Source organism: Perca fluviatilis, chromosome 6 (assembly GCF_010015445.1).
Source record: "Perca fluviatilis chromosome 6, GENO_Pfluv_1.0, whole genome shotgun sequence".
Classification (NCBI taxonomy): domain Eukaryota; kingdom Metazoa; phylum Chordata; class Actinopteri; order Perciformes; family Percidae; genus Perca; species Perca fluviatilis.
The window spans coordinates 3,663,950-3,683,471 of NC_053117.1; the positions used below are offsets into that span (position 1 = coordinate 3,663,950).

At 39.4% G+C, this 19,522-nt stretch overlaps 1 protein-coding gene across 1 annotated transcript in view; it reads left to right on the forward strand.

The window, feature by feature from the left end:
• mamdc2a (MAM domain containing 2a) overlaps positions 1 to 11,276 on the forward strand; it is a 44,490-nt gene extending 33,214 nt beyond the window's left edge. The window contains exons 9-14 of the mRNA XM_039804121.1: positions 3,276 to 3,541; positions 4,474 to 4,570; positions 5,406 to 5,552; positions 7,794 to 8,053; positions 10,192 to 10,276; positions 10,838 to 11,276. Of these exons, the coding sequence (XP_039660055.1) occupies positions 3,276 to 3,541; positions 4,474 to 4,570; positions 5,406 to 5,552; positions 7,794 to 8,053; positions 10,192 to 10,276; positions 10,838 to 10,899 (917 nt within the window). The 3' untranslated portion in view covers positions 10,900 to 11,276. The remainder of the gene's footprint in view (positions 1 to 3,275; positions 3,542 to 4,473; positions 4,571 to 5,405; positions 5,553 to 7,793; positions 8,054 to 10,191; positions 10,277 to 10,837) is intronic.
• The last annotated feature ends 8,246 nt before the right edge of the window (positions 11,277 to 19,522 follow it).

Consider the following 19,522-nt stretch of genomic DNA (forward strand, 5'->3'; position numbering starts at 1 on the left):
TCAGTTCAACTCTGAAATGTTTTATGGAGAAGTTTGAACTAGTCGACGTCTGGAGGAAACTGTTTCCTTGTGAACGACAATACACTTGGTCTAATGAGGACAGATCAAGACAGTCTAGAATTGATTACTGGCTGGTTTCCAAATGCCTGATAAATGATAACATCTCAGTTCATATTTATAATACTCCGTTGACTGATCATAAAGCAATCTTTCTATCAATATCCTTGCCAGGTAGTCATACAGGCCTAAAAGCATCACTCTGGAAATCAAATAGTTCTCTTTTGAAATACTCACAGGTCAAAGAAAAAGTTAAGGATCTAATAATAACACACTGGAACCATGCAGAAACCCAGAAATCTTACGGGAGGAAGGCGAGATTAGCTGGCGTCTCCTTATCTGAATTGGAGAGGTATTAATATATGCACTTACAATACAAACTAGATGAATTATATATAGAAAAAGCTAAGGGTGCATACATTCGATCTAGATCCAAATGGTTAGAAGAGGACGAGCAAAACTCAGCCTACTTTTTTAGATTGGAAAAAAATAGATCTCTTCTTGCTACGATCGACAAACAATAAAAAAAAATAGGTGACCAGATAGTTGATAATCCCAAAGATATATCTGCCTTTTTCCACCGTTTTTACAGCAATCTATACACATCCAAATACTGTGAAGTGACAGCTGACTCATTCATAGATTCAATCAACAATTGTAAAGTTATTTCCGCAGAGGATAGGGATGCATGTGATTATAACATCTCTGATGTTGAGGTTCTGAAAGCGATTGGTATTGGTCTTAAGAATAATAAAAGTCCAGGGTGTGATGGTATAACCTCTGAGTTCAATAACATGTTTGACAAAGAACTGTCCCCCTTTTTGCTAAATGTTTTCTCAGAAAGCATTCATAGTGAAGCTCTTCCAACAAATTTGACTCAAGGTATCATCCCCCTGATTCCAAAGCCAAATAAAGATAAGGAAAATTTAGAGAACTGGCGTCCGATTACATCGCTAAATAATGACTATAAAGTGTTGGCTATCATATTTGCTAATAGAATGAAATACGTTCTGGACTTTATCCATAACTATGTTTTTTCTAAAGTTGGTGGCCTAGAGTTTTTATTGATGTGCAATTACAAGATTAGTAAAATCCAGATCAAATTGTCTAACTTTCACAAGCAAATGCTTTTGGCGTGGTCTCTCATATTTAAGCATAACTTCTCACCTCACAAATGCTACATTTGGAATAACAAGAACATTCTCTACAAAAACAAATCTCTTTCTTTTTGAAAACTGGTTAACAATAACATTACTCTTGTTAGTCAACTTTGTGATCCGAATGGTAAACTATACGAATACTCAGATTTCCTAAGAAGATATCAAATTCCAGTAACTGTCAAGGAATATGCTATTATTTTTTATGCAATTCCCACTGGGATTATAATGTTGTTAAAGGGTAATACTCCCCCACAACCACTTATTCATCTAATCAAATTAACTGATACTTCTGCGGGTTTAATAGCAGCATTAATAGGAAAATTCGAGCTTTGTTCCAGACTATTCTCTATTCCCTATGTTATTGTTTAAACTAATACACAGGTTTTACCCAGCAAAATCCTTCCTTAAAAGATACAAACAGGATATTGATTCTAACTGCTATTTCTGTAATAGCACTGAGGAAAACGTGTCACATCTTTTCTGGAACTATCCCCATACAGTAAAAATCTGTTCCTAAAATTCACTCATATAGTATTAATCCCAAATTTTTCATTTTGCTTTAAGGATGTTTTCTTTGGTATCTTTTGAAGAGTTTGAAGCTGAATACGAAGGTAAACACTTCATAATGAATCTTTTATTTCTATATGCTAAATACCACATCCATAGGAGCAAATTCAGTGGTTCTAAACCATTCTTTTCTGGTTTTATGACTGAGAAATAGAAACAGAAATTACATTCAATTAAGTACTCAAAAAATACTAAGGCCGTAAGAACTCTGGATCTATATGAGTCGTGTATGACCTCAAAGGTTTATTAATAAGGGTATTTTTTATTTTATTTTTTTTAACTTTTTCTCTACCTACCAGCTTGTCCACTTAGGCCTATTGTGACTGTGGCTGTACCCCTGTATGTTGTGTATCTGATGTAATGTTGTATGTCATTTGTTCTGTGTATTTTATGTTGTATTTGTATGTAATGATCTGTATGTATAAATAAAAAAAAATAAAAAACAGGAACAGGCAGAATCCCCAAAACAGGAATCAGAAAAATACCAGGAACACCGAGACCAACGGGGAAGACTACACAAACTCTCACAGAGAACAATACCATGACCTGACAACAGACAAAGGAAACACAGATACTAAATACAACGAGCAAACAAGGGACAGGTGACACTAGTCTAGGGAACAGGTGAAAGACATCAGGGCGGAGCAAACAATCACAAAGGCGGGAAAACCAAAAGACAGGAAGTAAAACAAGACAACACATAAGAGAACAGAGAGACTACAAAATAAAACAGGAAATGGCAAACCAACAGAAAACATGAAACCAACTAAACACAGAAACTTGACACTGGACGAGACGTGACATAGACTGTGCAAAGGTTTTAGGCCGGTGGGAAAATATGCTGTAAACTAAGAATCTGTTCATAAAAATTAACAAATAGCATTTTTTCATACCTGCCTAAAACTTTTGCACAGTACTGTACACATATATATACTGTATATGTTGTGTTTTTGGTTCTTTTTACCACGGATGTGATGGTTTTGACTCCTGGCACACAGGGAGCAAACAAATCTCAAAGGATCCTGCAAGATGGTAAAGCTGCAATAGTTTATGTTTGGCGTCATTGGGCAAAATAACATGATAACCTTTCAACATGTAATTCAAGTGGTAAAGAAAACTAGACTTCTGCAACTCCTCTTGGTTCTGTATTTAGGCTTCAGAAAACCTAGCTGTCACGGGAGACTCTGGCCAATCATAGGTAATTTCAGAGAGCGAGAGAGAGCGAGAGAGAGAGTGAGAGAGAGCGAGAGAGAGCAAGAGAGAGAGAAAGAGAGAGTTTTGCAAATGCAGATGTGTGTGCACATCCCTTCGGTGAAGGCTCATGGCTGCAGTCTCTTCAAGGCTAAACTGTTAGTTAAGAGACTGATGTTTATACAGAACATATAGTTCAAAATGTGTTTTGACCAGGGAGTGTTACTTTGCACGTTGTTCCATTGTCATTGAACATAAAACCTTGGTTCTTAATTATGTTCTGCGTCTTATCTTTCTTAGGCTGTTTCCTCCTGGCCAACACGCGTTTCACTGCTAGGCCCGGCTATGTGGGTCGGCTTCACGGTCCCTTCTTACCAGGGAACCACAAATACTGCGTGAGGTTCTACTACATGCTTCATGGATTTCGGAAAGTAGACAATGCTCTGGTTCTTTACATTTATGACGAGAACAATGTGGCCCAGGAGAAGGTGTGGAGCCTGGCTGACACTTCCGCGGCTGTGTGGACTGAGGTGGAGATCACCTACATGAAGCCCATGCTTTCCAAGGTATGAAGCATTACATGGCTGATGTGTGTGGACAGGGTTTCCGCAGGGCCTTAAAAAGTCTAAAATTTCTAAATCAAAATTTTTGGCCTTAAAAAGTCTTAAATTCACTGAAGTATTGTTTTCTTGGTCTTAAATCATTTTAAACAGGTATTCATTGTCCTACGTCCATGTAACACTACCTCTAATGCTTCCGCGGCACTTGATAATGTTTTTTTGTATTCCGTGGTTTTGTACTTCTTTCTTTTGCTAGTCCAAATATAATTTGCTGTATATTTACCAACTATTATTACTCCGTTTTGCTTTTATTCAATTTTAATACATTTATTTACTTTGCAGGTCATTTTGTGACTCTGGATTTCGACCTATATCTTGACTATTATGTCGGGATATAGGTCGTAAATTTAATTCATAATGGTCTTCAAATGGTCTTAAAAAACTCTTAAATTTGACTTGGTGAAACCTGCAGAAACCCTGGTGGAGATTGATGCTTTTGAATGACTGATAGAAAGAAAAAAATGGAAGACAGTTGGATGGATGGATGGATGGATGGATGGATGGATGGGTAGATGGATGGATAGATGGGTGGATGGATGGATGGGTGGATGGGTAGATGGATGGATGGATGGGTGGATGGGTGGATGGATGGATGGATGGATGGATGGGTGGATGGATGGATGGATGGATGGATGGATGGGTGGATGGATGGATGGATGGATGGATGGATGGGTGGATGGATGGATGGATGGATGGATGGATGGATGGATGGATGGATGGGTGGATGGATGGATGGATGGATGGATGGATGGGTGGATGGATGGATGGATGAATGGGTGGATGGATGGATGGATGGGTGGATGGGTGGATGGGTGGATGGATGGATGGATGAGTCTGATAAATGGTCGAAGTATTTAGTCTTTTTCTCTGTTTCGCAGCTAGTGTTTGTCAGCATATGTAAGAACTTCTGGGAATGTGGCCTGGCAGCCATCGATGACATCACTGTCAGCCTGGGGGACTGTCAAATCACAGCAGGTAAAAGACTCACCAAGACATACACTGGCAACTATTAGATCTGCCAGTTCTCTTAATGAGGCAGAACGAACTGGAGTATCTTGGCCGTCAGCTGAAGTACTTTAATGTGAAGCAGCAGCAGTATGAAATGTTTGGAAAACATTAGCAGTGATTTAATCCAGCTGCAGGAGAGCAGCCAGTACACAGTGAGAATGATATCCAACAGTAACACTGGATTACATGCTGCATTGTTTCCTGTCCATATCTTGTGTGTGTGAGGGTCATTTAAATCTAGTGCAGTAATGGCAGACTCTGCCATAAACAATAAAATCTACTTTATAGAGAGATAATTATTCAATGTAAATAAATTAAATGGCTATTGTTGAAAAAATGTTGACTATGAATAGTATCAGAAAAGGGGTTTGATTTCATAAAAAAATCTCAAGGATTCTAACTGAATTATATGGCCATGAAGTTTAATAAAGGGGATGGGAGGGGAGGAGATCAGGAGAGGAAAGAAAGGGAAAGGAAAGGAAAGGAGAGAGGCGCAGGAGGACTTTCATAAAAAAGTAATCATTAGTGGGGGGCCTCCATTACAACAAGCTGAGACATGTTATCAGAGGATGATTCTGTATTCCACTGAATTTACAGTTCACAGAATTTGTGACGTAACAGCTCAGATGGGATGTAGACAAGCCTCAAAGAAGGTTGTGGTTGGAAAACAAAGTGACATCAGACATAGTGAACACACCGCTAAAATCTCCCTCTCACTCGCAGAATGATCCTGGAGTTTGCATGAAAACTGCAGCACACATTGAGACCTTTTCGCCTTGCTCACCTTATGTTTGCGCCACAGGCTCCCTCCCAGGCCGGTGTAACTTTGAGAGTGGAGTCTGTGGCTACATCCAGGATAAGAAAGAAGACAAAGCCGACTGGCTGCGAGTCCGAGGACACACCCCCACCTCCTATACAGGGCCCAGAGGAGACCACACTACTGGGGTGGGTGAGTCATTTCCTCCTAAATCCAGAGGTCATACCCTCATATGATGGCTGGATGGAACCCTGTGTGTGATGTGCAACTAAAAGGATTATTACATTCCACTGTTTTGAAAATCATCTATTCATATAGGCTTCTTCTTCTTAAGATGTCTGAATATTTGAGTCTTTGGCTGTTGGATGTTAGAGGGTAAAATGTCTAAGTGACTAATGTGAACAAAAATCTTTAAAATGTGTCCAGTATTGAGTGAGAACGCTGTAACCGGCAGCCGTGAACCGGTCTGTAATGTAACCTTACAGGACTAATGTTCAGCATCAGTCAGCGTCCACTAAAAGTTCTGTTGTTGCTGCTGACAGACTCAGATTATTATTCTAAGTGTCTGACAACATTATGGGATGGATCCCTACAGAGATAGACCTTTTAGTCAAAGAGTAAGATCCTTTTAGTTTAACATGAAACAGCCCCAAAATCACCATCACCAAACCCACCAGACTCCATGTAAATAATCAGGACTTTTAGCGTGTATAGAGGCAGCATATTTCCACCAGACTCCATGTAAATAATCAGGACTTTTAGCGTGTATAGAGCCATAATATCTCCACCAGACTCCATGTAAATAATCAGGACTTTTAGCGTGTATAGAGCCAGCATATTTCCACCAGACTCCATGTAAATAATCAGGAATTTTTGGCGTGTATAGAGCCAGCATATTTCCACCAGACTCCATGTAAATAATCAGGACTTTTAGCGTGTATAGAGCCAGCATATTTCCACCAGACTCCATGTAAATAATCAGGACTTTTAGCGTGTATAGAGCCAGCATATCTCCACCAGACTCCATGTAAATAATCAGGACTTTTAGCGTGTATAGAGCCAGCATATCTCCACCAGACTCCATGTAAATAATCAGTACTTTTAGCGTGTATAGAGCCAGCATATTTCCACCAGACTCCATGTAAATAATCAGGACTTTTAGCGTGTATAGAGCCAGCATATCTTCACCAGACTCCATGTAAATAATCAGGACTTTTAGCGTGTATAGAGCCAGCATATTTCCACCAGACTCCATGTAAATAATCAGGACTTTTAGCGTGTATAGAGTCAGCATATCGCCAACAGACTCCATGTAAATAATCAGGACTTTTAGTGTGTATAGAGCCAGCATATTTCCACCAGACTCCATGTAAATAATCAGGACTTTTAGCGTGTATAGAGCCAGCATATCTCCACCAGACTCCATGTAAATAATCAGTACTTTTAGCGTGTATAGAGCCAGCATATTTCCACATGTAAATGGGTGAATTAAGGGTTTATTTCAACCAAACTAGAGTGGTGATTGTTGGAACAGTGGACAGATGAACCAAGACGGCTTTTGATTGTTTTATTTAGTTTCTGTCCACTTTGAATGAAGTGTGTTTTACGATGATAAAAGTAGTGATTATTTACATGGAGTCTGGTGGGTTTGGTTGGGGTTCGGGGCTGTTTCTTTAACTAAAAGGTCTATCTCTGTAGGGATCCTTTCCATAATGTTGTCAGACACTTAATAATCTGAGTCTGTCAGTGGCAAAAAACAGCACTTTTACTGAACAGAAATTGAAGGTGCGCCATTGTCCATTAACGTTACATTGCAGCTTGTTTCGTTTTGCTTGATACTGGACTAATTTCAAAAATTGTTGCTCCCATCAGTCACTTAGACACAAAACATGGAGAAATAGGATCCAGGGTAAAAAGAAACAAAGTTACCCTTTAAAGTTGTCTTCATAGCATCTTGAGTGTTTTGAGCATATTCAGCTTTTCCATTTCAAGTTAAATTTCATGACACACACAAAAACACTATATTTAGCAGGTCCCTAGTTGCTCTCAGGTTGTATGTAATATGTAAATGTTTTAAAATATTGTCACTGTAAACAATTTGTACACTTTCTATTTATTCCAAATACCATACTTTTTTAAAATTTTTATATCAAAATAACCATCCTTAGGTCAGAGCAACATGCAAAGATGTCAAATCCGTCTCTCTATGTAGTGTGAATTACAGACATGCATACAAGTTAACTACAAGTACCTCAACATTTGGACTTAAGGACAGTACTGGAGTAAATGTACTTAGTTACATTCCACCGCTGGAGCTGTGTTCTCATTTCAGCAGTATTCTGTTCTTCTCTGTGTGTTGTATTTTTGCAGCTGTGATAACAAGTCTCCACTGAGATCTGAAGTCCCCCTGTGTTTTTCCTGTGCTGTCTCCAGGTTACTTCATGTACATCGAGGCGTCTCTCATGCGTCCGGGTCACAAGGCTCGGCTGCTGACCTCTGATCTGCGGGGCGCCTCGTCCCCCCAGTGTTTGATCTTCTACTATCACATGTATGGATCTGGCACCGGCATACTGACCGTGCTCCTGCGCCGCAGCAGCAGAGAGCAGGACGCGTTGCTGTGGAGACGCCGCGGGGAGCAGAGTGTCAGCTGGATGAGGGCGATGGTGGACTACCACTGTGATGTCCGACACCAGGTACATCCATCCATCCATCCATCCAGAAAAATAGGAAACATAGGTTAAACATATTGGGACCTATCTTGCACTCAGCACATACACTTTGCTTCTCTTATCTAAACGGACGCAGCAGTTCCCATTTTTGCAAACCATACATAATTACAAGGAAAAATATTACTGAAAATGCGCTTCAGGTGTTTGGATAGGTCAGGAGGCACTTTACAGTACAGTCCTCAAAAAGTGTGTGTGGCTTGTTGTGTTTTACACAACATTTCCATGAATCATGGATGTGTTGATGACATAAATGAGGAAATATTAGAGGACTTAAGGAGACGTGATGTTGAACTACGGTGGGATTGGACACTCCGGCGGGATCTGGTCCGGGAGTAATGCGCGATGCGCTCCTGGTGGAGCGGGTGGACGGAGATGGAGTTGGGGGAGGAGGAAGTGACACAACAGGAGCAGGTGGTGCGTTTGGAGGCCCACACTCCATGGCTGCAGCAATCCTCTCCCGACTTGAGGAGATGCACCCGAGAGGCCGCAGCAACATCGCCACCCGGTCAAGACGGGCATTTATTACTTTGCCGCATCCCGACAGCTCCCGCTGGCGTGCGCCAGGCAAATCCTCCGTCATAATAGCAATCCGCCACGTAACAAGCGCGCCTGCTCTTAAAGGGAATGTTAGGTGATTTCACTGCAGTGGATTATGCAATTTTACAATGTGTGCTCTTGAGTTTGGTCTATGCAGGGGATCTTCACTGAACACATTTTCAAGTTGTATTTTTAGCAACAAGTTGACACTTATTACTTCAATTTGTGTCAGTCATTCAACCTTTATTCACACTCGAGAGATCGTCAGGGGCGGCGCTCAGTTACAACGACACCGGGTCAAATTACAACGACAAAAAAACAGAACAACACAGAAAATAAGTGACACCATCATTACAAAAATAGAAAGATACTAAAACTTTCTGAATTGGAAAAATAATTTGATAAATACATTTGTAGGATACAAACAAAAGTACAATTATGTAAAGCAAGTACAAGTAGAGGTTTGCAGGTTTCAAACCAGATTTCTTAATTGTCCAAAAGGCTTCAAAAAGTGAGTTATTTTGAAGGGAGTGCTGTAATTTGTTCCAGGAGTCAGGTGCACTAAAGTTAAAAGCAGTTTTTCCAAGTTCAGACCGAGCTCTTAAATCATGAAGCAAAAGCCAGTCAGCAGAGTGAGTCTGATAATGTTCCTCTGAGTAACAAAGAAGTTCTGTAAGCTAGTGTGCTAGTTTCCCAACAAGAACATAATACATAATTTTTTGTGTAAAAGAAAACCAAAAACGCTTTAACCTGCAGCCGTGAAACAAGCTATAATGTATCCCTACAGGACAAATGTTCAGCGTTAGTTAGCGTCCACTAAAAGTTCTTTTTTTAAGACTGACTCAGATTATTATTTTAAGTGTCTTACAACAGACGATATGCAAATTAATGTCAAATGTACCTCTGTAATGATATACAAATCTATATTTTGTTAGGTACTCCCCTGCATTGACAGGAAAGACTCTGTCCTCACACTGGACCTCTTTTTAATTCTCGTAATATGTGTATTACCTTTTAAAAACTTCGTAAAGTGTCTTTTAGTGTTAAAAAATGCGCCAAATAAATAAAATGTATTATTATTATTAATAATAATTCTTTTTACTAATTAATAAACAAAAACTCAAAGGCTGAGATCTTAGAAACAGAAGTTGACTAAACCATCTCGCCACAAAACATCATAGATTCTGACTCATAGTAAAACTCAACATATTCATTAATCCTGAAGAACCCTTTTAGATATTTGTTTGGAAAACCGTATGCTCTGTCTCACATCTCCTGTAGGTGTCCAAATAAGTAACTATAAATGAATTTGAGTCGCACAATGGCTTGGCTAATTACATTGCTTTAAACTGCTCGCTGGAACAACGCCAATTTAACGTAACGTTGAAGTCACAAGTTAAATTGGCCACACTATAAATACAGCCACACTTTTGTGAATGCCATTAGATTTGAAACATTTTCTCACTGAACAATATTTAGCATTTTTAATATTGTGTCAGAATTGGAAAGTCACAACAAATCAGTCCCACACACTGTTCTGTGTGTTCTGTGGCTGTTTCCTGCAGATTATATTCGAAGCCATCCGAGGCCCATCACTACGAAGTGATATCGCAATTGATGACATCCAATTTAAAAGGGGACCATGTGAAGGTTAGTATAAAGATCCTACCTATGTCACTCTAAACAGCTGGTGTTGTGTTTAGGGCTGGGTATCATTCAAAAAATTTCAAAACCAATTTTATAAAACAAAAAGAAATGACACGTTACGGCACAAATCTTTGTATTTATGTTCCAGCTCCGACTACGTGAGGCGTCTCTGTGTAACGGAGAGTTTCTCCTGCGTGTTTCTACGACGTGTAACGTTAGACAGCCAATCACAGACATTATTAGATCTTGGTAGAAGCATGCTGCATGCTGATTGGCTCACTGACGCTGATGAGATTTACTCCTTAGGAAAATTCAATTGGGTATTGAATGACGAGGCATTTTTTGATACTCGATACTTTAGAGGCAAATCCATCGGGGCCCGAAATGTATTGAATGGGTAGCCCAGCCCTAGTTGTGTGTCTACTTGTGTCTCACTGTCAAACTAGTGCAGACATATTACTACACAACAAATAGATATTTGTACAGCATCAATGTTTATGCAATACGACATGCATAGTTTCATGAGGAACTATAATATGTGTGTTGTCTTGTCCTCCTCTGCAGATCCTGGTGACATCACTCCATACTCAGGCTTCTCAGAGTATTTCAATGAGATTGAGAATTGAGACTGGAGGGAAAGTCTTTCTGCATAAATGCTTGGTAGTTTTTCCGAGTTTGGCTGGGTGGCTTTCAGAAGTGTGAATGTGAACCATCCACCAAGACAATTTACAGAGTTGTAGAGCAATGTATATGATGCAGCCAATAATTGGAATTGTATTAAACACTGGGGAATGGTTGGGATTTCTCCTTGGGACAACGTTATCCAGCTACATCTCACAACAGTCACACCAAAGGTCCATATAGGCTGGCTCACTATCCATCTCTCTCACACATAATGCAAAACTCATACACTGGCAAGTAAAGCCTAAATGCAGCCTTCTGTCCACTCAAGCATAAGAGTATTGCAGGTATTAAAGTCTGTTTCTACCTTTTTGAAACTTTACATGCAGCAAAGTCTTGATTACATTAGAATCCTTCATTCAATTCATAGCTATGCTAACGTTTGTTGGCTAACGGCTACTGCTAGGCCTACTGCTTTTCTCCAGCTAAAACAAAGTTTTTGAGCTCCTGTTAGGGGAACGACTCAAAACGGCTCTCCGTCACGTTCACATTTCTTTCCAGACAGACAGTTTCCACTCGCGCTACTGCCATGTGAAGAAACAGTTAAACAGCGCACACACACACACACACACACACACACACACACACACACACACACACACACACACACACACACACCTGGTTCTCATGACACTCAAATACACAACCACAATCCAGTGTTAAGGCCTGTTGACACTATGCACAAAAGGTTGTACAAATATTTGCCAAATATGGTATAGGACAATGAAAATAGCTATTTCTGTTACAAAGAAATCTTAATTTCCTGTCACATTAGCGAAAACAACAAAGACATAACAACATAACTACAAATTAGTGACAGGACAAACATATGAAATATAAGGGTGGGAGGGGGTGGGGGATTACAGTGTTTAAGTTATTTCATGCCCGTGTTTCCACCTGACACGACATGTGACCACGGAAAAAACACATACATTGAGGGGGTTTGACATCAACACATATATTGTTCCAACACTGATGCATTCTCTCTAAATAGAATACTCTTAAACGGAAGGGATATGGTAAGATATGATAATAAGACTGGAGTACTCGGTCCAGCAAAGACATTTTTATAATTACGAAGGGAGGATGGTTGATTGTGAGTCAAGGAATGCCCTTATTGAGGCCCATAAGCCATTCTCAGCCCTATCTGGATACACCAATAAGGGAGCTGCCTTTTCCATCCTTATAAGGTTCAGAAACTCCTCAAGCCAATTAAACATGTCAAAACAAAAAACATTAGCGGTAGTGACGTTACAGCTGGAGATATTGCTGTCAGCGGAATCCAACACATCTCCTTCCATCGGGCAAAACGCAACACGTCACGCAACACTTCCAACTCGCCGTAAAATGGGCGAGTTGCAGAGCGTTAGCACACTGTCACCAAAACAACACGTCCTGTATCGATGGCGTGTTTGTAATAGCCTGTCTCGGATAAAGGCCTGGTTCTCTCGACAGTCCAGTTAATTAAAGGGGACCCCCTGCACTACACAAATCTACACTATACACAAAAAGCAGCTGCTACAAATGCTTAGGGGTTAAAGGTTAGTAACGCTAAATGTTTGATGCTCAAAATTTCGTGGAGGAGGACCCCCAACCCCCACTGTTGAAACAAAAGCTAGGCCCTGCACATGATTTTTGTACATTCAGAATGTTGTTAAAGGAGTGGATGTGAAATAGTTGATCCATCCCAAAGAGGGGATGTAAAACTGACTTAAAAGTCAGATAATAAAGATTTCTGTTCAGCGAGGTCATGGGTCAGCCTGATTGGGCTTTAAGACTCAGAAATGGAAATCTGTATGGAAAGATAGAAGGGGTGAAACAAATATTTGCAGACGTTGGTGCATAGTGGCGCCGGGCCTTGGCTGCTGCCATGTGGTTCATTAAGCACACATCCACACAACACCAGCATGAAAACAAGAAGCATAGGCAATACACATTGAATCATGCTTTTATTCAGGCTTCCACTGTTTGTTTTACTTTTATTTACTTATTACTAATTTGTTTATAGTGTCCGATGTTTGAATTTGGAAATGGATTGCGGTCCAAGAGGTGGGATGTCAGGGAATGTGTTTGTTAGGAACACTTAGCCGCTTCGCTACGGACAAGTTTCAAGTTTGAATGCCAATACCATGCAATTGTGCTGATATTTCTCACATATCTCATCTCACAATATAACTAAGGCTGTGTGGGTTTCATCCAATTTCACACAATAATTGTTTATGTTAGTTCCACTGTGACAAAGGATCGGAGTCCAGCTTTAGCCTTAAGTCACAATCTAGGTGCCTACAGATGTTTGTGTCACTTTCTTTGTAAACCCTGTCATCTCTACATCAGTATCTTTTCAAGGCATGGTTTCAGTAAGGTGCTGGAAACCTTCCTTAGAGGTTTGATCCATGCTGACTCATTAGCATCATGTAGACCTATCAGCCATATGCTACAAATCTCTGCACACCGAGTGTTCAGCTGTGCATTTAGATGTCCTGTAAACGTCTTCCTGTTTAGCCTGCTACATATCATATTCTGCTGACTTGACTTAACCAGACTGAATGGGGAGATGTGGGCAGTGATTCAGGGGTACGTTCAATCGTAGAACGCTGTATACCGTTTTGCTACGGTTTCCATGTTGAACGACATGTTTCCTCGGAACAGTGTAAATCGGTGTTCATCAGCTTTGAGATATGTTTTCTCTCGTTTGGTGGGTGTGCCTCTCGTTTATTGGCAGTGTCACAGGTGATACCCAATCAGCAGAGACGTGTCTGTAAACTTGTGGTTGCGCAACGCACACAGGTTTCAGTTTAAAAAATCGTGATGCTACGTTTTGTCGGGGCTCAACGTGGTGTTTCTATATCAGAAATTTGGGTTTCTTTCAAGCTAATTTCCCAAAGATAACATGGATGGTTCCATACAACGCTCTTCGCAAGTAAAAATTAAGGATCAGTTCACTACTTTCATTGAGTTTTTGGAGTTTTATCTAGTTAAATAGTATTTGAAAAAAACTAATGAAATGTTTTTTGAAAAACAGTATCCTGACTATACTTCAACGTATGTTCCTCTGATCTTACCTATTAGTCTAATTAATTCATACTTTCAGCTTTTTAACTCAAAACTTAGATATCATTTCATTTAAATGAAATTTGTTGAGCTTTAGTTCCAAAAAAAGTGTAAAACTAGTGGTAAGTCCAGCTGAGATGATTAGACCATTAAACACACAACTGGTTGGATCCTTTACACTTTGTACAATGGTTTAATATTCTCCTGATGATACTTACACACTTTTACTGAAGGAACATTTTCACTGCAGGACTTTTACTGTAACAGACTATATTTACAGTGTGGTATTAGTACTTTTACTGCAGTAAAGGATGTCAATAGCCTGGGAGTTTGGTGTCAGTTTGCTGGAAATGAAGTGCTGTCGGATCATTGAACACGCTGATTGACCAGGAATTTGGAGGTTTAAACTTTTCTCTCAAGCTCTCTTTTAAAAAAATAATAATAATAATAAATATATATATATATATATATATATATATATATATATATATATATATATATATATATATATATATATATATATATATATATAACCATGGGTCCAGGAGAATAAAACCTGTTCCTGTTCTTGGTAAGTCCTTGACCATTCATAGCGCTGCCATCAGGCCAAAATCAAAAATACTAAAAGGAGGCAACACAATATTAGGAAGGTGTCCCATACATAATGTACAGTATGTTCAGTGTATTGACTCCTAAACTTTGACTGCTAGAGCTGGTGACTAACAGTTTTTGTAGATTTCTTCCCAAACCAAACCAGGTTTTGCTTATGTGTGCTTTTCTATGTTTGGATGAATTCCATCTTCCTTCTCATAGACTATCGTAGCTGTCGTGTAATACATGAGCAACTTGTTACTGCAGTTACACAAGATCATGTCTTGAAGCTTTATATTTTCTGTCATCTTTCATTTTTGTCTTCTTTTTTCCACATGCTACAGGAGCAATTATATTGTGTGATAATCAATAAAGTTGTGGGAATACATTTGTCATACATGTCTGTCTCATTTTAATGCAAAAAAAAAAACTCTTCAAAAAGACAACCAACAACAGCAAATAATTGTTACCTGGAACTCGTATATGTCACACGGCAGAGTTTTTGTGTTTGCTTATAGTTTTGTGCATGTTGCGGTTAAATGTACTTTATTTATTCCTCATTTGTCACGTGTTTTGCATGTTAATTTTCTTTGCTGTGTTTTAATTATTGATTCAATTTTTGGTTGCATGATTTGTTTTGTTATGTTGCAATAGGCCTGGCATGCTTTTATTTTGTAGTGTTTTTTAGAAACAGTTCCAGTGCTGGTTCCATGTTATCAGAATTTTAGATAGTCACCATGGAAACATGAATTGGTCATGTGACAAGGGCTGGGAAGATTGGCGGAAGAGGCAGCCAAGTGACAGTACTCTGATCTGATGGAAATCATAATTATCAGATTGACAGTACTCTAGCCCAATGGATTGGGGAATCATATTTCGGTGCCAATGTATTTACTTATTTATTTGAAACACATATACAGCGGGATATTTGTCTGATTTAAACAGCTGCTTATGCAGATTACTTTTCAAGAAACTAGACAGAATGGAAGCGTAAAAAAAACATGGATGTGTGGACTGATACATTGAATAAAAGTGAAGCATATATGTGTTCCATGAGCTGAGTCGTCCATAATTCTTCTTAAAACACTCAGGTGTGGAGACTGGCGGAGATGTTATGTGGCGGTGAAACCGTAACGTTTGAGGATCCACCAACAGTTTTTCAGTCCGGTTTAAAAAGGCTGAGTAAGACTTTTGCTTTTGAAAGAGTATTTGTACATTTGAATATTTGGATGGAAGAAAATGTGTTTCTTGAAGACGACGAACTACAGAGAGAACATTGGAAATGTTTGTATTTCTTCTCCCTAATTTGCAAAACAAACCAAACTGTGACCCAAAAACCGCAATACAAACTGAACTGTGGCTGTGAAAAACTGACTCTTAACCCCCCAGGCTTCACAGATGAAGAACAGCAGGGAAGATAATCAACTAGTCCTCAACCTGTCACCTTAAAGGAACCCACCAGTGACTGGGTATTTCATTTTATCTTTACTTATTACTGTACTCTACATGCAGTCTACGACTCATGCAGGTCAGCATGAGACAACATAAATAGCTCTGTGGGGTAAAGAACACTCAGAGCCACTGGAGGGCGCTCAAGGACCCCAGTCCCACTCCCACTGACACACCACAACGCAGCCAACAGCACAAAGTAGTACTTAAACCTCACCTTGAAAGTATTATTTTGATACTCATTATTTTTTTTTCAGATTTTCACCGTTTCAATTAGAACTGAAAGTGATGAGCCTCAGGTGAAGCACAGCACACATTTCAAACGCAGCTCATGCATGAGCTTAAAATGATCAACTAGTTTCAGAGAGACAGAAAAGAACAAAGCGTGACGATGAGACTTATCACAGGATGGTCCAGCTCTTCACTGTGTGTGTGTGTGTGTGTGTGTGTGTGTGTGTGTGTGTCGTTCTGTCTGTCTGTCTGTCTGTTTTATTGCTATTACTTTGTATTATTGTACGTTAGGTGTAAATGTGTTTGTAAAATTGTATATTCAGATGTTTTTTGTTTCTTTATTGTTTTACCTACCTGCCCAGGGACTACGGGCAGAAAATAGTTCTTGTGCTACTACCTGGTGCAAAGCATCTCTCCCTGTACAAGGTTAGTGTTGGTTGTGCATTGTCCCTGTTTTAAATAACATGGCATTGATGCAGCTGTGAGTGTCTCTGGGGTTTTGTCTTCTTAGTACTTTCTTGACATTTTTCTCAACCAAAAAGGTTGTATGAATCAGCAGATGGAAATCTGTAACGTTATCTTGAAACCCAGAAGCAATAATGTTTATGAGTGTTTGATTTGATTTGTCCTTCTCTCCGATTTCTGTTGGGAGGAGTTTAGCATTTAGCGGTTTCACTGCAAGTTCATCTGAAATGTCCTTGTTTAAAAGTCTGTGAATTAGATTTCTGTCCCATAAAAGCTACATATATGCACACATTTAATGGAAAGCCTGTTTTTGGCTGGGTTCGCATTACCTTGGCTAATATGAAAACTTACTTTTTACTCCACTACATTCATCTGTTACAGCTTTAGTTACTAGTTACTTTACACGTTAAGATTACTGCACAACAAACACATGTAGTTTATAAAATCTGATGTTTGATTCTAAAGTAAACTAGCCAACAATGTAACGGCCTACAAGTCCCAGCTGAGATGATGAGACCATTAAACACACAACTGGTTGGATCCTTTACTCTTTCTACGGTGGGAGGATTTTTCTGCATTGATTACTTTTACTTTTAATACTTTAAGTAGGCTACATTTCCCTGATAATACATAGATACTTTAACTTAAGTAACATTTTCAATGCAGGACTTTTACTCGTAATAGAGTATTTCTACAGTGCGATATTAGTACTTGTTCCACCACTGTCTGTGATGAATTCAGTGGTCCCGTTTGCTGGAATAAACAAAGAGGTGACAGGAGGACATGAACCACAGGATACATGTCATCAGGTCATTATACTTCTCAGAATAAGAAAAGGCTAAATAAATGATTATAGAGTTGATGCCCTGGCAGTGAGAAGCAACTAATTAGCCAGCGGTCATTAGTGGAAGTGGTCAGTGTGTGACAGTTGTGAGGCGATTGATTGCACCCGGCAATTTGGTCGACCATCCCTGGAGGTTAATCACTGACAGGATGGAGGGGTCAAGCGCTCCGTGGCTCAAGGCGTATACGGGGTCGCTCAATAACCCTTCATCTGGAACTGGCTGAGGGTTTGTCTCAAGAGCCGCTACTCCTCAAATCACCGATAGCTCCTAACTTTATGACGAGATTAGAAACATGGAAGACCATGGAAGAGGAGGAGGAGGAGGAGGAGGAGGAGGAGGAGGAGGAGGAAGACAACGCGTCTGAAAATGACTGAAACAATACAAACAATAGAATAAACAACACTACACAGACTATATTGCATTATTTATGCTGGAATAGAGTAAAATGAAAATGTTTTAATATGTGTCCACCTCCTCCACAAAGTTGCTAGTAGCCAAGGAGGACATAGTCATACGGAGAAATCCAGAGAGAGTTGTGTGGAGCTGATAGTCTTCATTAACTTTGTAGCAACTCATTTGGCAACGGCTTGAATGTAACGGACGTTCATTAATATCACAGAGTTACGCACTAAAGCTTTAACCTAAACCTAAAGTACAAATGTTCTGATACCGATACCAGTATGGGAAAAGCCTCTGATACTGCCTAAACTGCTGGTATTGGTATCGGTGCGTACTGGAGTTTATGCACCGATCTGATACTACGCAATTTAGAACCGAAGAAAATCTACTTTAAAGTAGTTTATTTATGTTCTTTTCCCATTATGACTGACTGTCAAACTGGATATTAAAAGAACGTTCTACCATTCGTTGTTTGTGTTTGTTTATGTTTCACAAAGAGTTGAACCTGAGCCAGACCGACGGCAAAGATAGAAATCATATCCCATCCATACAGGGATGGTAGTATACTGCTGTTAAAACATGATCAAATATATGACACACTGGTATCAGATCAGTACTCACTATTGGCCGATACCCAAATTCAGGTATCAGAGTCGGTATCAGGAAGCAAAAAATGCATGGGAACATCTGTAGATGAAAACTAAGAAATATCTCTTTTGTTATTATTTCTTCTGCATTCAGTATGACAGGGTTTGTTAGGTAATAACATTTTGAAAAAAAAAGAGAGAAATAGAAGGAACTGTGTCTTCATTTATTATCTATGTTGAGACCGTTTGTGTCATTTGTTGAGCTGATTTGCATCCGAAGATGAGGCGAGGCCTCCTCTACCAGCCCACCCTTTTTATGTTTCCCTTTCCAAGTGGCTGGTCAATATCACTGATCATTATTGACCTTCACATCTGCTCGGCTTTTTCTCTCCCTTGTCTACATCGTCCTTTCTCCCCGACGCCGATAAATCCATTCACTAGCAGCCATGTGCTGGGCTGAATGTTTATGGGCTTTCTCTATTGTCTTATTGAGGTGGAATATGGGTACCGTCTGCCGAGTATAGAGCTGTAACAATTCAAAATGTTGCTGTACAATTAATTGTCTTAAAATAATTATGATTAACAATAGAATTGTCTTTTTTCTGTCAAATCAACAACAACAAAAAAACATTTATTTATTTATTACTTTTATACTCAGATTAAAGTTTTGAATGAATTCCAAGATAGATCTTTTGGTTACATCACTGTCATGTGACCCAGGTCATGTACTAACACAAATACACATCTGTATAATAAAGAGGCATTGTTTAACTGTATCCCCCCCCCCTTGTCATTTGTGTTGCTATGAACATGTATAGGGTCAGTGCCAACAACTAGCATAGCTTTAACTCAACAGTCCGACCAATAATCACTTATATTATTACAATTTGCCATATCTAAACAAAATCACCAACTACCACTCTTTAACCTCTTAAAAGTTAAACAAAGAA